Raw genomic sequence first — 19,707 nt, forward strand, 5'->3', positions numbered from 1 at the left:
CCTCTACTTTCATATCAGAGTTCATTAAGCAGGGTTTTTTTTTCATCTACTCATACTTAAAATGTTAAAATGATTTAAGGCAGTGAAAAGATTCAGCACCCACCTAATGGGTTGGAAATTATCAGGGAGATGGGAAGTCGTGCCACTGAGGTCACCTCTTTCCTCTGTGCAGGACAAAGTACAGAGTGATGCTCTGGATATGCCTGCCCTTTCATTCTTTATCAGAAGACAAGCTAGGACCTCTGGTTGTCCTCCAGCACCCATTGCTGCAAATAAAAATTATGCGAGAGGGTGATAGCTTTGCTTTGCAGCCTGCAAGCTTCCTATCTGTTTCTTAAACTTTTTTTTTTAAGTTGGAGCACAGAGCCTTTTGAGCACAGAGGAAAGATATCTGGTCCCTGCAGGCTCTATTTTGCCTACCTGGATTTGCCCTTAATTCATTTTGCTTCTACTTCCTTGAAGTTTTTTACCGTTAATTTTAATGAGCTTTAATAATTAAAATTAAACAAGTAACTGGCACTTCTCTAGCATCTCTAGGCCAACAACTGGCATTGAAAATCTTATTAGTTCCCACGTACCACCCAAAATACAAAGGCACTGAACATGAAGACCTTTTTTGAATGACACTGAGAATGCTTTAATCAGTAACGCACTACTTAATTACTGTAATTAAGAAAAGAGAACCAATTTCAAACACCCTGCACAATAACCAAATATTTGTTCTGCTTATGAAGGCTGTCTGGTTTACTTTCCATCTACTGGGATTTGCTAATCATTGATTTATCCACTGGTTATACGGCACACTGACCCCTTTTGCACCATTAGGCTGTGATATTATTCAAATGCTTTAAACTGACCAAGCAAGATATATTGTATGTGTGCATAGAGACCAAATGCTCATGTCCAACATTAGCTCTCTAGAGAGTGAACTAGCACTGAAAACGACCTCTCTATGCTTAGCTCAGGAATTCTACAGTTCTTCAACTTTTAAATTTTCATACCTGAAAGAAAGGGCAGGCATATCCAAAGCATCCTCTGTACTTTGTCCTGCACAGAGGAAAGAGGTGACCTCAGTGGCAGGACTTCCCATCTCCCTGATAATTTCCAACCTATCAGGTAGGTGCTGAATCTTCTCACTGCCTTAAAACAGAGCTACATTTTAAGTATGAGCAGATGAAAAAAATTATATTTGTGCACCCCATGACCTCTTCTGCTCATTTAGATAGCATATTAAAATTGAGCCTTGATCAGTAACATCCTAGATCATATCTAAGACTGGTTCTTTCCAAGCTAGACTGATGTGCTTGCTTCTGTCATTTGGCTTTGGATATCATGAGAAGATAATAAGCAGTTACTACTCTTTTTTTGCTGCAGGTGCCAAAGTAACTTGGTTGACCTTGGGTACAATGTAACTTGACTTGGCACAGGAAGAGGCAATGCCATTACTCTCTCCCTCTCAGGTAACACAAGGCCTTGAGGATGTTTTGATTTGCCACCCTACACGCAAAACTCCTTTGTAAAATGCACGTTTATATGCGCAAAACGGCAGTAGAGACATAAACGTGGTTTTCATTAAATCTGCAACTCTGGGCGCATCTGCTTGGAAATAAGTTTCCTCTGACTTTCGCAGTCTTATTTCCGGGGAAACATGCCCCCAGCACATCATCGGTACAAGGAAACTGACCTCGGCCAACTCTATCTGCCAGCATGTACCGTAGTGAAATCGGGGGAAGGAGGGCACGGGATCTCGGGGCCAGGACTTCGCGGCCCCCCACGAGAAGATTAGATTCGCACACATAATGGAGGCCCAAAGGCGTCCTGCTCCGTACCCTTCCAGGGCCGGGCAGGAGGAGCCCCTTTCAGGCAGCGCGCGGTGACTATTCCTCCTTTCCCGCCTCCTTTTCAAGGCAGAGGCTTTAGCAGGCAAGGAGAAACTTCACTGCCCTGCCAACTTCCCGCCCGACGGGAGACAGATGGCTAGCTTAAGAAGCGTCGCTGTTGCCAAGCGGGCTGCGCGTTTTACCTCTTCAGCGCAGATCTGGCTGGACTTCAGCCACCGCACCACCGCGCTGGCTGCCACCTCGTCCCGCAAGAGCAGCTCCAAAACAGCCGCCATCCCCGCCTCTTGGAGGCGCCGTTTCTGCAGCCTCTGGGCCGGCGCGCAACCCGCTTCGCTGCAGCCCCAAAGCCGCCCGAGAGCACTGAGCAGCAGCCAGAAAAAAGAAGGGGCGGGTTCTCGTTTTCTTCTAACTCCGGGTTACAGCTCAGCACGTGGGGAGCGCGCGGGGGAAGAGACGGATGGGACGCCTGACGCGCTGGTCTAGAGGGTGCCGCCCCCTCTTCGGGAAGGCGGGATCAAAACTCTCAGGGGAGCAAAAAGAGCGCGCGCTCCTGCAGCTGAAAGACACGATAGGGCGTGGCCAAACCTCCGGCTCCGGAAAAGGGGCGGGGAGTGAAATTCACGGACGAGTGGAGGAGTCGAAACCCTTTCCCGGCAAAGATCCCCATTGGGAGGCGCCAAGCCTTTGGGGCTGGGGATTGGTGGACTGCACGGTGGGGTGGGCTCACAGGCGGGGCCGCGGCAGCAATGTTGCCTCACCCCCTCCCATGTCAACAAGCGGGGCGCCTGCGCCGGGGATTTGCGCGTCTTTTCCTCTCATGCGCGGTATTTGCTTTCCGAGCAAGGCCCGGGGTTTGGCCTAGAGCCGGCGGCGCGGCGGCGGCGGCACAATAAACGCGGGCGGTCTTCCCATCGCGGACTCTCGGAGCAGCCCCGCTGGAGGCTTAGGATGGCGGAAGACTCGCCCAAGCGGCGCAAGGCCAATTTCAACGAGGCGGAGACGGAGGTGCTGATCGAGCAGGTGCTGAAGCACGAGCAGGTGCTGTTCGCGGCCGGGCCTGGCCGGGCCTCCCCGGGCCAGAAGCGCAAAGTCTGGGAGCTGATCCGGCATAAAGTGAACCCGGTGGCCGCTTGCCCCCGCGAGGTGGAGGACCTCAAGAAGCGCTGGCGGGACCTGAAGCGCCGCGACCGGAGCAAGCTCTGCCGCGTCACCCACGGCGCCGGCGGGGCTGCCCCCCACCCCGCCTCGTTCGGCCTCCTGATGGGCAGCGAGGACGCCTCGCCGCCCGACCACCTCCGATCCTATACCTCGGGGCTGCCCGCTCCCAACGAGGCTGTGCCCATCGTCGGGGGGATCGACACCCTGGACCTGCCCAGAGCCTCCTCCGTGGCGGATATGGGTGAGTTGCCAAGGAGCTGGACCTCCGCCTCTCCGGCGGGGCTGCGTTTCCCCCGCCTCGCCGCCCTTCCTTCGCAGGCATAGTCCCCGTTGGCTCGGGGCTCTTCCGTGGCTTTCGGCGTGGGTTGCTCTCTCCCTCCTGTGGAACCGGAGTGGGACCATGAAGCACTGTTGGCCATCCCGCTAGGTATTCTGCAGCACGCGGTTGCTGTTCTTATATGCCCAGAAGAAAGCTCTTGGATCCCGTTTGGATAAGAACCAAGTCCCATTGCTGCAGCAGCTGCTGCTGCTGCCTTGAATTTATGCTGCTAAAATTCCGTTTGGTGGGTCAGAACATCTTGGAAATGGGCCCTTGGGTTAAAGAACTGCTTCCACGCTGATACTACCAAATAAGTTTTAGGCAGATATGGACCCTAGGAATTTCAGAATGAAAGAAGTGCTCGTGCCAGTTCAGACCATTGGTCTATTTAGTTAGATTGGTAGGAGCTCTCTCCAAGGTAGTAGACTTTCCATGTAGTACCTGGAGATGAAGCACCGTGGAAAGCATGGTTTTTGTTTTTGTTTTTTTGGTACTGCTGAGTTCCCTAAAATGAACTAGAAAATAATAACAAGTAAAGATGGGGCCACTTAAATTCTTCACTGTGGCAGAAATACATTCTTAGTAAATGTTGAAATTTCAGATTATGGAATTCAGATGATTTTGAAAATAGCCAGATGGTTATTTTGAAAATAGCCAGATGGACAGAATAAAGTGCATTGCCAATTGTAGGAATATTAGAAACTGGAAGATTCCTGTTTACTTGTGCTTAGAATAAAAGGTTTCTAAGACAATTCCAATATTCTTGCCCCTTCTTTCTGCAAATATTGTTAGGTTGGAGCAGACAGAGATCATCTCTTTTAGATTATTTGTAGTGGATAACTAAGGATTTTTGACTCCCCATTATTTAAGAATAGTACCAAAACATTACTCTTCTCCCCCACCCCAAGAAAACTAAATCACTGAAATGTGTAAAAGTTGAAAAAAACAGGAGACGACTTTTTTATGGAAGAATAATAAGTGTCATTCAGCTAAAACAAACGTTTAGGCTGAGTTTCTTTAGTTTGTAATAGTATTTCTTCTGTGCTGGGTCCATTTCTAATTCTAATTTTTAAAAATCTACAAGTCTTAGTCTTTTCTTACATTGAACATTAACTGTATTGATCTGGAACATCTAAGGACATGTTAGTACATGTTCCACACTGTGTTCCTTCATGTGTGTGGCTGCAAATTTCAGATGAAAATTAGAAATGGTGGTGGCAGTGCCCCCAGAAAAGATAGCATCTTTGCTTTACTTTTCTATGTCCTACTTGTGAGCTATTAATAACCCTGCAAGATTTAATCAGTGGGACAATCAGTGAGAGATAGTGGATGAGATATAGTGAGATATACTATACTCTGAACTATTTCACAGAGGTTTTTTGCTCACATGTATCATATTCTGTGTTGTTCTGGCAAGGATGCTGTGCTTAAAAAAAACTTTTTCCCAATACTTAATATATGCATTCATACATAATATTATGGTATGACTTTTAGCACAGCCATGATAGGTGGGTCCTAGAAGCATACTACATCAAAATCCACATTCTGGCTTAGCCTAGTATCTTTTTTTATAAATCATTGATTTTTTTAAAGTGTCTTCCAGTCAGTGTTGACTCCTGGCAACTATCTGGACAAGTCCCTGCAGTTTTCTTAGCAAGATTTCAGAAATGGTTTGCCATTGCTTCCTTCCTAGGGCTGAGAGAGAGTGATTGGCCCAAGATCACCCAGCTGGCTTCGTGCCTAAGGCAGGACTTGAACTCACAGTCTCCCGGTTTCTAGCCTGGTGTCTTATCCACTGCACCAAACCACTGATAGCTTTGCCATGATTCTGTATAGTTACTTTTTTTAAGCCAGGGGAATTGCATAGTTTTGTAGAATATTTTTTTTAAAGGAGAAAATTTTGAGCCTAATTTTTAGTGAATGAAGTCCAAACCGTGATATAGAAATTAGCTTTTAAAAAATATTAGGTAAGACTTCCATTAAATGTTTACACTGTTAGGCATGAAAACAAATTTTTCAGTAATGAAGTAATTTTTCATCTTGTGTACATAAACAATTATAAACAAGGTCTTAATGCATTTTAATATATAAACACTGCACTTTGAAGTGCTCTTCCCATTTATAACATTTTTTCATTTCCTGGAAGAGAGGAAAGTAAATAATACAAGTAAATACTATGTATATAATACAGTATAGTTACTTAGGTCTTTCCCCCATACTCGTCGGTTAAATTGTGTTCTGTAACGGGAAAAATTCTTTTAAAAATAGGTGTTCTCTCTGCCAGTATTCAACTTACAATTTATCTTTTCATTAATATATGTTTAGCTACCAGTTGAAACTAGAACTACAGTGGGAAGTAATGACATTCAGTGAAAACTTAGTTTTGGGATAAATTTAGGCACTTTTTATATGTTCGTCATACCCAGGCTTAATACTCAAGAATTGCATTCATAAAGAGATAAACTTTTTCTCTCTTTACTCTCAGGTTTTACAGATGATCCTGGTCCATCCCAACAGCCGTGTATGGAGAAGATAAATCTAAAAGAAGAAATAGTGGTGAAAGTAGTAGAACCAGAAGAAAACTCAGAAGATATGGCTGTTGTTCCTCCTAGCCAGGAGCAACTCCCTTTTTTGGGGATACAGAACGGAGGGACCTGTGGAAAAGTAAAAGCCAAAACAAAAACTCAGCATCAGACAGACCCCAGTGAAATTACGGAAGAAGATCTGTTACAGATCCAACAGAATCAGCTGCATATCATTCAGTCTGGGTTTGATAGCATCAATCATAATCTTCGGCTGCTTCAGCAAGGAATGCAAGATCTCAACAACAGCCTCAGTGTCATGGCACATACGTTAGTTGCTATAAAAAATGTATATGTGAAAAACAATGCTGGTCCAACTACCTTTGCTACTGTCACTACCCAGACCACTGCAGGATACCTGAGTCCTGGGTCCCCTCTAGCTGAGGACAGAGTTAGAGTACCAATGGCTGGGAGTAGCAGTAGAAGCAGCAGCTGCAGCTCCAGCTCAATGTCACAAGAACCAGGCCCTTCAGAATTTCCTCGGCCTCCACATAGACCTATTAAGAAGGAACATCCAAATGGCTGCTACTATTTCTGTTTTGCAGATGTGTAAGACTTGAATACATGTAAAGCAACTGTGACGTTTGAGTAGCTATTCTGTACCCTGCTCCAGTACTGCATCATGGCTAGCAGATTCCTCTGGCAATTCTTTTCTGATAATGCTAAATATATGGCATCTCCTGTACCCCCATGTGCAGAAAGCTTGCATCATAAGAGGAATAACACTGGCTATAAACTGATTTGGAAGTGACTGTGAGGGGCAATATAGCAATATTTAAAATTAAATAAAGGGAAGCTTTAGAGCCCGGTTCTATACATGTTTACTCAGAAATATGTCCTGCTGTACCTAGTGGGGTTAATTTCCAGGTAAGAGTGGATAGGATTTGTAGTTATCCACCTGGTCGATGTCTCTTACATTGTCTTTCTTAGAGGGGAGAGGCAGGGGAAACCCTGACATGGTGATTTTTCTAATGTTGACTTTAAAACAAAGCAGTATGAAGAGATAGCAACCTTATTTTTTCTGGTATAAACATGTCATAAGATACCTTTTTGTAACAATCATAATTGTGAATTGGTAAGAAAACTTATTTTAAAAGCGGCATAGTACCTCTCCCATAAGAGATTATATGGAGCTCATCTGTTCTAGCACTGGGAACGAATTGAGGCACTAAGCCACCAGCAAAGTGCTTGCTAGTTTTTCCTGATAATTCCTCCATTATTGCTCATGCCCCAGTGTTCTGAATACATCTTCCCCATCAAAACACTTTGCACAAAATATGCAGTAATGGGAAGGTGGCCTTTTGTTATATAATAAAAGGAAATTTGTCCAAAAAAGAGCTGAGAGTATTCTTGAGAGTTATTTTCCAGAAAAAAAATGTCCATGTGGGGATATGATTGACTCTTACCATGCTGCAAACACTCTAAGTTTTGAAATACAATACTTTGGATATAATACTTATCCGGGGCTCAGTTTAGCCTTTCTTGAGGCAAGACAGTCCAGATGCCTTGCAATACACCCCACACGACCCTGGCCATTTGACCATTCTCACTAGGGAAAATGGGAATTATGCATCTAAAGTGATTTGTTTTTCACAATCCAAAGTGATTGTGTTTTGTGCACCTAGCTGTAGTGGGTTAGTCAACAAACTGGCTTAGCATGATGCATGAACCTTGCTTGTGTGTGAAGTGGGGGATCAGCTTTAAAAATAAGCTTCATTGAAATAAACTATGATAGTTTCAAGATATGTAAACCATCTAAGTGTACCTGATTCATATATAATGAGGATTTTTTAGTTAAAAACGGGATCTTGATATCCTGAGTAGACCTATGACAACAGAGAAGATAAAAGGAATGTGTTAATCCAAGAAGTACATCATCTATACTACACTTACATTCTATGCTTGAAAATATTCAAAATTGACACAACACTTTGTCTTACTAAAATAAAATTATTAATGACAGCATCTTTTCAAGGCTCTATCGCATACAAGTCATTCCATTCCACACTGACCTTTGTGCTTGCACTCTGATATGCTGATGTCTGGGGAAAAAGTATATTTATGGTAAAAGTCTTTATAGAGATCTTTGCACAAAATGCTTCTCTCAGTGTGGATATATTGAGAGGTCATTATGAGGGTATAGAAGAGGTTAAATTTCAAATAGCATGATAGCATTTCTAAGTCGATTTAGGGTAGCCTGTCGTATAGATACCAATAAGCTGGATGTTTTCTGCCAGATTCACAGAATTGAATGAGAATTTAGAAAAAATTAAGAAATGTCAGCATTATGGCACCTCTAGAGCTGTTAATATATAATGAATAATAAATGTGAAAAATCACTTGGAATAAACATGCAGCTTCAGCAATGGTTGCTTGTCTCTAAAGTATTTTAGATGTTATGCAAAAGGCTACAACTCTCTGGGCAGCATCTGGTGGTTCAGTCACATTTTGTCTTTATCTGTGTTCTGTTACTGATAACATTTAGGCTTCTTGTAGCACACACAGTTTTAATGTGTTAGCATCATGTAGACACACCTCATTTCAAATTGTTTCATATTAAAACCATTGGATGTTTAACCATAGGTAAAGTAATACAATCACTTTTTTAAAAACTTTTTTTTACCAGTCAGAGACAATTTCTTTGAAGTGCAAGGAATTCTGTACAGAACATGCATAAACAGTTGTTCTCAGCTTTGGATATTGGTAACACCAAAGCATTATACTATTTATACTCTTTGTTGTAATTACAAATCAAATCAGGCTTTGACGATGCAACTGAACAATTAGGGAAAATTGTTTATAAATCTTCAAATGTTTCAAGTTGAGAGAATTCATTTTGGGGCCCATTATTATTACTTATTGCTCTTTTAGGAAAGATTAGTGCTATGATGACAGCGCTGGAAATTCAAATGGAATACTCCTTTGCAATTCAGAACCAAAGAACAAGGAAAAATAGTTGTCCACTGTAACTGCTTATTTGTTAAAGCCAGAAAATATATTGACATAGGTTGATTTCTAAAGGTCTATCCCTCTTCCGGCCAGCCCAAGATACACAGCAAATTTTGTGTTAATTTTCACGTATTCCATTGATATGTACTGAATCAGCTTGAATCTTTATTCATATTCAGATACTGTTTCAGTAGAAAGAAGCTTCATGTAGCATTCTGAGTTAAGTGGTATTCCCCTTAGTTAAGCTATCTTTGGTTTGGGTATAGCAACTGAGGCAGGAGCCAAGGCAAATTATTACTGGAGGCATCAGAAAACCCTCAAGTAGTATGCTTTGTCTCAAAGTATTATTTAAACTATTTTACTTATAGAAGTAACTCCTTTCTTTCTCTCTCCTCCAGAGCATTTTCTCAGTCATACTGAAGCAGCACGCAAACAGCACCAGCTTAAATCTTCAAGATGGAGTTGAAGATTCTATATGGATATTTGTAGAAAAATGTGCTTTGCTTTAATGTGGCAAGTAGAATGAACAAGAACATATTCCAAATACTTTACCAGAAAAATTATGCCATGAATAATAGATCTTCTGGTCCATATCCCTGCCTTCCTGTGCAATTCCCTTCTATCACAGTCCTTGCAATTCTAAATATTATATAGTCTAAAGGGCAAAATCATGTACTCTAAGTTAATTCCTCGCTTTGTGAAATGTATATATATTTGCAACACAGTGTAAAAGTTACTAAACTTGTTTCTAACTTTTATTAATATTAAAATAATAACAATTTTTAACTACAGACTAGTGCCAGAGGCAAAGACGTCTCCTCTTGGAGCCTGACTGAAATTATTCAGGTTTGAAGCATTAACTGGGTTGCAGTGTACTATATTCCATCTTCAGATAGAATTATGATCACCACACACAAAAACATAAATGTAATTACCATTAATCATGGATAGTCAAGAAACTTGACCCTAGTAACTGATCAGCATGTGTGTGTGATAAATCTTCTATTTCTAGAACTGAACTTCTTTATGAATTCTGACCCATTATTTTGCTCATATTTTATGCCAACATAAAATATGATAATCTTTGGGCGAGTTAAAGGCTTCTGCCACATTTCTTGCCATTTCTGGTGTGAGATATATGTTCATTTATTTATTTACACAGGTTAGTTTTACTATATAGCATAGAGTGTTGCTAAAAAATGGAAGATGAGGTATTTAAACCTTTGCTGCTGTACTGACAGAGTGCTGCCAAAGTAAATATGGAAACAGAGTTGGCATCTTGCTCTGCTACAAGGTTTAGTTCCTGTATACCACTGTAGTAAGTGGCTGTTCTAAATTAAATGGTTCAGTATAGATACAGACAATAATTCAAAGACTGCAAAAAGATTGTGACCTTTCCTAAGATGACAATAGGTCATGATGATATGTTTGAATATCTAGTGATATTCAGTTGTTTTGTCAATTGGGTTTAACTTGTAGTAAATTACTCTGGCCCTATTTATTTTTCACTTTCACGGATAGATACTTTACTGTGAGAAATGCCTGATTAATCAATCTAAACAGGAACAGTTGTACAGTAGAATTTTGATTACATGTCAAGTATACACACCCTGACAATGCTTAGGAATCTCAAGCAAAACTACTCAGCTGTCTAAAATAATGGTACATTACACAGAAATATCATATATCTATTGCTAAAATAATATATAACTATAAATTAATTGTATGTCTATATATCTAAATACTTATGATCATGATTTTCTGATTACTAGATTTAAAAAAATCAAAAGTTTAGTATTTTAAAACAAACATACTATTCATCTGTTTTATATTTATTTTCTGGGCATGACACTGCATTTTGAGACATTTAAAATACATGAAAGCTAAATACACCCAAGCTCTATTAATAGGAACATGGTGAACACAGTAATTGGTTGAATGTACTAGCAAGAAATAGAGCAAGCAGAAAAACATCCATATTTATTTCATCACTGTAGAAAAAGTTTATTAAAATGCTGCATTAATCATTGACATTTCAAAGCTGATGTTTCACAGATCTGCACTCCTCTTTTCAGCACCAAATTTCCATTTTCCAGAGAGGAAAAATAATTGCTTTTCATAGCTTGTACCAATTTACATTATATTCAAAACTATTTTTGGATGAGTTCCATAAATAATAAATTGACAAATCTAGTCAAGGTGTTTGCATGCTGAATGATTTTTATTTAGAACCAGTTTATAAAAATAAAATACAAAATAATTTAAAAACAGAACTCAAAACATATACAAAACCTTGATATGATACAAATGGGGTAAAATAAATAACTACATCTTTATGTACAAATGAGCATTACAAAGACACCATTGTCAATACCTTATGTTTCTGAATGACTGAGCAAAAATGGTAAGACATCTAATTTTAACTCTGAACACAAGAAAAAAAAAAGTTTGAAATTCTTGATGATATTAAGTTACCATTCCAGAATATCTTTCTATCTCAATTCACTGTATTATCCTTGAAATAGTAAATATTTTCTGGATAAATAATAGGTGGCTTTTCTAGTTTAAAACAAAGATCAGACTGTTGAGAAATTTCAGGTTAATATGATCACCCCTGGTTTCAAAAATTTACTTTAATTTATTCAGATTTTTGTGCAATAAAAAAGGCAAAACATAAAACATAACAGGCCATGAATAATTCAGTAAGAAAGGGAAAGATTTAGAAATTCACTTTCTGATCATTTGAGGAACAGCATGCAACTGGAGGTTAGAGGACCTTCTAGATGCATAATTCTATTCTAGAGGATCCAAGGAACTGTGTAACATGTCTTTTTTAAGGCAAGCTTTCATCTGTCAACACAGCATTAATATTACTCTCCTTTGTACAAATCAGGATAGCTGAAACACCTCAGATCTGAGACCTAAGCTGTTACTTTGCAAATGAGAAATGAAATGGGAAGTCCCACTTTTTGTCAGGCTGAAATGAGATACTAGAATATGAGCACACAAAACATAGACACAATTCAGTAAAGATCAGTTCCCAATGGAATATTTATGTGTTTTGCCATCCACTGTACTGCTCCAGAATGGAAAAGGGCAATCCATATTCTTGGCTCCTGAAAATTACTTCTACAGAGCAACAGCAATTATATACTGGGGAGAGATATTTGTCTTTGCACTATACAGTACAGTGTATCTACCAAATTTTAAGAAAAAAAAAACTTAGCAAACAGACCTACTGTTGCCCTGGATTCATTCTTTTAGTCACTTTAATAGGAAATAATTTAGTAACTTTTGTGCCAATTTATGGCTATATAAAAGTTGAGAAGCCACCACTTAGTGTAATGTAGCCAGCATAAACCTTCTTAGTTTTTTTTTCCTTTCTGAAAAATAAAAGGAGGACGGAGGAATCTTCACCAGCTCCACTTTTTCTGTACTATTTCATCTGACCCCCAATCTCCTTTTGCTTTCCCTATTTTCCAACAGAAAAAGTGTACTGCATTCTAGGACATTCCTGCTCGCAGAATAGCAGTCTGGATCCAACCCAATATTCCCAGTGTAAAATTGAGGCAAAAGGCTGAAATTTAAGCTCAAGAACAGCCAAAAATTGACAAAGCAAAGTTCTTCTTTAAGACCTAAGAAGTAAATTAAAAAATTCACATAGGTTGAGAAGACTGCAGAAATTTCTCGTCAAATGAGTGCTCCAGTTAAACTGTGACGATGGGCTGCTTTCACTAGCATCAAAAGATGTATTCTGAACCTCAGCATACAGAACTATGTGAAAGCCTGAGATATAATGGAATATATCATCACTCAGATTCTCTCTGTTATCACATCACAGTGCTTTCTAAATTTAAAAGGTCCCTGTGATCAATTACTGCAACAGAAAAGGAATATATTCCTTTGAGCTATCCACAAGCAAGCTGAAACGCGCTCATATAAAAACAACCTGGTCATCTAAAAACCACAGAAGTTAAATTGAAAGATTTTCTAGTTTTAGGGGTTTGCCATTATTATTGTTAATTGACACTATTACTAGAAAGAGAACAATGACTGAAACCATTTAATAGTACTGCAGCAATGGAGCTATTGCTAAACTTTTAAAAAACAAGACCAACACAGTAGTTCTCATTCTCACTCTCTCTCAATGCACAGCCTGCTGAGATTATAATTATATAAATGAATATGGAATAGGCAATACACTCAACTAAAATTTTATAATAAAAGTTATTATAGTTTAGTCTCATTTTGTTTGTTTAAAAAAACTATTTTGAGGGCTTATAGAAGGGGAAAGGTTCCTCTGAAATAGAAAACAAAATTGTAGAGAAAGCTGTGTTACATGTGTATTTCTGTTCATATGAACATTTATCAGTCAACTGGTTGTTAAAATGCATGCAGAACATATGTCTCCATACAGCTTATTTGAGGCCTGGGCCTACCTATCTCCTTAATCCGTTTTCCTGAAAAAAATACTGGGTAAAGCAAAAAGGTTATACAAACAAGAACCAGAAGTATGAAGTCCACCATTTTGCTTTATATTTAATATACAGTAACAGAAGGGATTATGCACTATCCTAACCAAGTCAGATAAACTAGATGAGTCCTCAATTAATTTAGGGAGGGATCTATTACCTTACTGGCCATGACTCATAAACAAAGCAGACAATATATTATAGACATCGGGTCTCATTCATTCAATTTGTCTCTGAGCTGTTAATGCAGTTGTCAGAATCTGCATGTGCTCCTCACAACTCGACTAGGAATGTCCTCACCCCTCACGCCCCAGCAGCAAAATTCATGGTACACTAACAGAAAGGACATCATGGGAATGGACATCATGTTGGATTCTCTTACAGCTGAATTGAAAGGTGCTCTTGAAATTGATTTCCTCTTAAAACAGGATAGTCAGAGGATCCATTCTCTGGGCAAGACTGGCACCAGAAGATCAATGCTACCTAAACAGAAGACTGAATTACCCTTAATGTGAAACATTAAAAGATCATAACTAGAGAAGATAGCATAGCAGCATATTGATCCAGAAATAGTAGCATATACTTTGACAACACAAGCCAGACAATACTAACCATCTAAATTTTCCATTAGTTTCCATTAGTTTCTATATTTTGCATCCTAGAACATATATAAAAAGATTTTTCCCTCTAAGATATAAACCAGTTGCCCTTATTTTTCCACATTAATAAATTTTAATTGCAGCAAAAAAGAAAATGTGAAAATAATATTTTAAGTTAATGGAATAGATTTTGAAAAACGCAGGCACTCTTTCACACTTTTAAGGGACTTAAATTAACCAGTATATATTCAATATCATTCAGTATCAATATATTAAAATTATTGTCCTTTGTCTTCTGGAAATTGCTTTTTATGTATACGGATTACTATTACAGTATAGACAAATGACATTGTTTATATTTATTGCAGGAAGCAACTGAGCTTGGAGTTATTAGAGGACTACATCTGTCAAACTGTAAGAGCAAAGACCTACAGCTCAGATTGGAGCAGTCCTATCTGAAGAGAAAAATGATGAACAAAATCTAACTTCTCGATACTATTAAGAATAAAATGTCAAGGCATTTTCTTGACTTTTAAGAAACCTAAGTAAAAAACACATTTGTAGCTCCATGTTTTTGCTACAAATACAATATAAATGGACAGATTATCTCAGATGCAAATGTAAACAAATTTCAGTTTGTTTCGTTCTAAAAATAGTATGCATTAGTCTACCAAGATACTACAGATGGTAGGTTTTAACTGTTTTTTTGTTTCCATGCAGTGCAATTGCATCATAGACAAAAATATGTAAGGATTAATGTGGCTAGCACCCTTGTATCAACTACTAAAGAACTTGTTTGCCTGCAATGTACCTTTAATTCTAAAAATTATGCCAAAAAAAAAAAAAAGCTCAACAGTCTGGCAGGAGTAATTTTTTGATTCTTGCTCAAATCCCCAGGATAATGTGGGTCCCCAAAGCAGTGCCTTTTCAGCACAGCAGCAACAGTTCCAGAGCCAGTACACCAACATCTAATCATTCATAGAACATAGCAGGTCTGAATGAGGGTAGATGGTGCTCTCTTAGAGTTTAATTGGCTAAATGTTCTATCAGCTTTACAGAAAGAATAAAGAATAACATTTCTTATTCTGACTCAAGCTGTGGAGGGCAGGACTTACTCATGCACATTAATTGTCTTGCCTTTTACTAACATATTTAATCTTGAGAATTACTATTCAAGACAACCTAGATGAATATATTCTTTCTCAAATTATGAGTGCAATTATTTTATTAACTAAAGTTTATTTTAAAAACTAAAGTTAACTCACAATACTTTTTTGGTTTGCTTCCAGAAGCAGTAAATGTTGTGGAAAAAAGAATGCAAGTTAGTAACAAAATCACTGATTACTACAGAGAGATTAGAGTGTTGATGGTAGTCCATTACAATAATTTAAAGCTTTGTCAGTAAACCATTGGTTTTCTATTAACTATTAGATTATGTTTTGGCAGAATGACAACCTAAAAAAAAAATCCACTTAATACATTAAAAACACATAGACATTAACCTGCGCTTTCCACAATGACCATTTAGTCTGGAACATGCCTCCTTGCATTTCTACAACATGGAAAGAAATACAAATGATTTTAACATAAAAGAATCTGAACATTAATATTGGGATACACATACCATATGTAAGAGGAATGTATAATATTTCTACAACATTCTTTTTGTTAATGCATAGAATAGATATTTTGTCCCTGACAGCAAAGCATGAAAATAAATCTTTGGATATGCATCTCCGTACATGCAAGGGAAACTGTTCTTACAATACTGATGCTCTGGATTTGTTTATGAAGGAGTTCCTCCAAGGACTTTCTAGAAATATTATTCCTTAGATGTAATGTAAAATATATATTTTTAAAAACCTTGCAGATTATGCAAATAATTTAAGATCGTTATATGTAAAAGAAGTTTTAAAGTTGGACTTGAGAAACCAGATAATTGATATCAGTAAGTGCCTCACCTCCCCTCCTCCCAAAAAAGGAATTATCATAAAGAATTCATATAGCTTTGTTGTTTCTATACATCTGATTCAACACAAATTATACAGCCTCCCAATATATTCCCTGGAAGCACTTACGAGGCATTTCAGAAAAGGGCTGATCATGTAGATATTTCAAGCACATACGCTATTGGAATAACTTGCTTGGCTGAATGTATCTCTATAGAGCTGATAAATGTAAAAAAACTGAGTGCTTGGACTATAGCCTCAAGAGGGCGTCTCAGCAGCATCACAGAAAACTGGAGAACAGGGGTGACAGCTGACAAGGCAAGATCAAGACAAAGTCTAGACTTCTTCATATCACACATATCTATTTATCATCACCCAGCATCATGACAAATACTTTAACAGAAAAGGTTCTCATAAGGGGATAGAAAGATACAGAAAGAGGATGAAGAGACAAAATCAAGACCATACACTGACCTTGGCTATTAAACGCATAGTTTCTCAAAGTCCTTCCATTTTATTCAGAATTGTAAAAGTGAACTGTCAATGCTGATATGAAACACCCAATTGCTGAGTGACTCATTTTTGAGTACTCTTTCAGTTCTGAACTGAGTATGGAAAAATATTCAGCTTTGTGCATGCCAGCAAACGGGAATAGCAAGGCCAAGGGCATATAATTCAGGCACGTAACTGAAAGAATACAGCATGATCTGTGGTCCATAATTTTACAAATGTAATGGGAGAATCAGGAAAGTATATAGAAACATATATGTGTGTGTATGTATATATTTATAAATATTTATAATATATAACTTACTATGAGAACATGCAGTTATTGGTATAGCACCTATTATACAATATAATACAACAGATCTTTTAAATCGTTCAGTTTCTCAAGATATAGCAGATATGCTCTAGCTATTGCACTCCTTCTGTAGTGCTTGAAACCTGAATGAGGCTACGATTCCACACTGTGCTACATTACTTATGGGAAAAAATACATATTTAAGAGTAAAAAATTTCCAACACATTCTGACAGAACAAGAGAAATTCAGTGCAGCTTCAATGCAGCATTAGAAATGTGTTAGCTCACAGAGAAAATGTTCCCTTTTTCATCCAGAGATACAATTTTGGCAGCAAATAAAATAACATTAAATTAAAAAGAATTTATGCTGGCTAAGGCGTATGACTATAGCAAGCAGATCAGTAATTGCCAAAGTTCCTCCTATATTTAGTATCTTCTAATCCAGATCTCCATTCAAGAAACTGGTTATATTTACTTTAATACATTCTGCATTTTATTCCATTCCATCACTGATTTCTGAATCTGGCAATCTAAATCAATCACACCTATGTTTGGGGAAACTAGAAGCCACTGATCTTATTCAGAAAGTAATATTTGGGAAATGGAAGACTATTTCTAAAAACAAGTTTCAGTGTCCTCTTTTCCATATTTCAAATCAAGCATATTTTGGAGGGGGGGACATAACTATGTATACCTCCACTACAGAGAAATTATGAGGCTGCTGGGATCCCCTTTTCATAGATACAGCACTATTGGTCAGATATTGGCTCTGTGCATATTGGGCAAATGAGCAGACCACCTTTTTCTATACAATATAGGATTAGAGACACTAACATTAGAGACACAGTCCTGTAACCTTATCCTTTAGATCTACTATCAAGTATTATCTCCTAGATTCTAAAGAAAATAAAGGAACTAATTTTCTCTAGCATACTTCACGTGTATAAAGTCACCTTTATGAAGAAGGTTAAAGCTTCAATTTTTTTCTAGATTAAGGATGAAGTTTCAAGTAAGTTTAAATGTGTAAACATTTCGCCTCTTCTTCAGTTTGGTAACACTGGAGATGAACACTATAGTAAAGTTAAGTGAGTGAAACGTTTCATACCTGATGGACAGATTCTAGTTAAGTTTTACACCGGCTCTCTCAGTGATGCCCTGAGAAGCTATTGCATTCTAATGTAACTATAAAGACGTTACATGATCCCATACTCTTCTGTTTTTCTATCATAATTTAAGATTATTATCTCCTGACTTTTATTTTATAACTGGATCTGGCCCTAGAAATTGATAAACAGAGATGTAATCAAATTGTCCATGGATCAAAACCTGAGCAGATAATAGAAGCATTGGGATGAGTAAATATAAGTATGCACTGCTACCCCAAGCTCTTAAAATTCAGGGTTGTAATCCTGTGAAGTTATATAAATACTAAATGTAGTTCATTTAAATATTTAGTGGCACAAGGGTTTTTTTTTTCTTTTTATGGAGTAATTATAAATCAAGAAGGAATATGGGCAATGGGCAAATTGAAATGTTATGTGAAAAAGGCCAATATTAAACAGAAGACTTTGTGGAATATTGCTGTCCCAAATAATGTGCTTTTTAAAATTTTTAAAAACATGGCAGCTGATTGATACCTCAAACATGGTGGTGTCCCAGTAAATTTCTTTCAAGTTTTATGATTTTCCTTGATGAACATCTGAAGTCAGCTTATCTTTTTAATAAATAAAAGGGAAAGCAAAATCGTATTATAACACTAATCTCCCAAACAATGTGGTTCCAACTGGACTTCCTGGTTGCACGGCCTCTGCTCTCCAGCCTCCCTGATCTGCTTGCTGCCCTTTCCTAGGCAATGCCTGGCCACTCCTATACAAAGTGAGCCATATAAATAATTCATCTTAAAAGTTGTTTTTCTCTGAAAGTCAGGATAAATGCTAATCTTTGAAGACGTTCCCTTTTTTTAAATACATAGTACACAGACACAACATGCATTAGATTAAAGGGGAGGGGGGTTGACACCTGACAAGACTCAGTTCCTATCTGCTAAGTTTATTGGCTGATTTGTTCTTCCCAGTGGGAGGTTTAATGCTAGAAGAGTGATGACAAGAGCCACTAGATCCTTTCAGACCATTCTTGCTAGATTTGTTGTAGCAGTGCTCTTGTTGACAGGATCTCCTGGAAGATGAAGAGCCTGAAAGACTAGGAGGTGATTTACTCCTTCCAAGATGTGGGGACGAACTTCTCTGGTCATGGTGTGGCCTTCCACCCCGAGATGGTGAAGAACTGGCAGTACGGGGCAGAGAAGAGCTCCTAGGGGAGGCACTGGGACTGCGTCTGGGAATGACTGGGCTTTTGGGTGGTGTCTTGGGGCTATGTGGAGATCCTGGACTCTTAGACTGTGAAGGGCTTCGTGGTTTTTGAGATCCATTCTGAAGGATCTGAGCCAGACGGGAGATCAAGTCTGAATCAGAACTGCTACTTCCTAGCACTTTGTACCTCCGCAACCTTGAAAAGAAAAAAGAAATTTGTCACTTCTGCATTCTGTTCTTTAATGCAGGATATGTCATATTACATATATTTTATGTATTTCCATGTTCAAATAGTGGGGTTAAACTTAAAAATGCTTACATTACACTAATAGAATATTCACCTCACGACTGCATTACTGCAAACCGCTTTACGTAGGGCTGCCCTTGAAGACCATCCAGAAGCTACAGCTGGTCCAAAATGCAATGCACAAGCAGTAATGGGAGATCCTTGTTATACCCATGTGTCAGCCCTGCTTTGTGAGCTACATTCGCTACTAGTCAGCTTCCGGATACAATTCAAGGTGTTGGTCATCACCTATAAAGCCCTTCATGGCCTACAGCCTGGTTATTTGAGGGACTGCCTGTCTCCAATGTTTCTGCCAGTCTGGTATGCTTGGGCAGAGTAAGTGTGCTCCTAGTCCCTTTAATTAAATGTTGTCATTCTGTGGGGCCAAGGAAGTGTGCCTTCTCTGTCATGGCTCCTGCCCTCTGGAACAGCATCCCTTAA

General features: G+C 38.6%; 3 protein-coding genes across 8 annotated transcripts in view; 1 reads left to right on the plus strand and 2 right to left on the minus strand.

Annotated features, from left to right (window-relative positions):
• The window catches only part of CDAN1 (codanin 1), a 41,671-nt gene extending 39,387 nt beyond the window's left edge, over positions 1–2,284 (minus strand). The window contains exon 1 of one of the 3 annotated variants that reach the window (XM_088145528.1): positions 2,024–2,284. In XM_088145528.1, coding sequence (XP_088001654.1) covers positions 2,024–2,116 — 93 coding nt within the window. In that variant the 5' untranslated portion in view covers positions 2,117–2,284. The remainder of the gene's footprint in view (positions 1–2,023) is intronic. The other 2 variants (XM_088145529.1, XM_025165005.2) reach the window with 2 other exon arrangements.
• A 218-nt stretch (positions 2,285–2,502) lies between these two features.
• LOC103058137 (uncharacterized) lies at positions 2,503–14,499 on the plus strand. Of its 2 annotated transcripts, XR_003084417.2 has the most exons (4): positions 2,503–3,240; positions 5,804–6,767; positions 9,248–9,366; positions 14,293–14,499. XR_003084417.2 is itself a non-coding variant. In XM_007425581.4 (2 exons), the coding sequence occupies exons 1-2, from the start codon at positions 2,790–2,792 to the stop codon at positions 6,451–6,453; spliced, it is 1,101 nt and encodes a 366-aa protein (XP_007425643.2). In that variant the 5' UTR covers positions 2,503–2,789; the 3' UTR covers positions 6,454–8,650. The 2 variants fall into 2 exon arrangements, 1 of the variants encoding a protein (XP_007425643.2); XM_007425581.4 differs by lacking the exons at positions 9,248–9,366; positions 14,293–14,499 and having other exon boundaries at positions 5,804–8,650.
• A 122-nt stretch (positions 14,500–14,621) lies between these two features.
• Positions 14,622–19,707, minus strand: part of TTBK2 (tau tubulin kinase 2) — a 93,439-nt gene continuing 88,353 nt past the window's right edge. For all 3 annotated transcript variants that reach the window (XM_088145530.1, XM_088145531.1, XM_025165008.2), the window contains one exon: positions 14,622–19,176. In XM_088145530.1, coding sequence (XP_088001656.1) covers positions 18,708–19,176 — 469 coding nt within the window. In that variant the 3' untranslated portion in view covers positions 14,622–18,707. The remainder of the gene's footprint in view (positions 19,177–19,707) is intronic.

Source organism: Python bivittatus, unplaced genomic scaffold (assembly GCF_059951505.1).
Source record: "Python bivittatus isolate LINGU-HERP-01145 unplaced genomic scaffold, Pbiv_v1 ctg000480_np1212, whole genome shotgun sequence".
Taxonomy (NCBI): domain Eukaryota; kingdom Metazoa; phylum Chordata; class Lepidosauria; order Squamata; family Pythonidae; genus Python; species Python bivittatus.

Coding starts and splice junctions, on each gene's coding strand:
- LOC103058137 (XM_007425581.4), top strand. CDS start 2,790: ATGGCGGAAGACTCGCCCAAGCGGCGCAAGGCCAATTTCAACGAGGCG. Junction 3,241..5,803: donor CTCCTCCGTGGCGGATATGG/GTGAGTTGCCAA, acceptor CTTTACTCTCAG/GTTTTACAGATGATCCTGGT.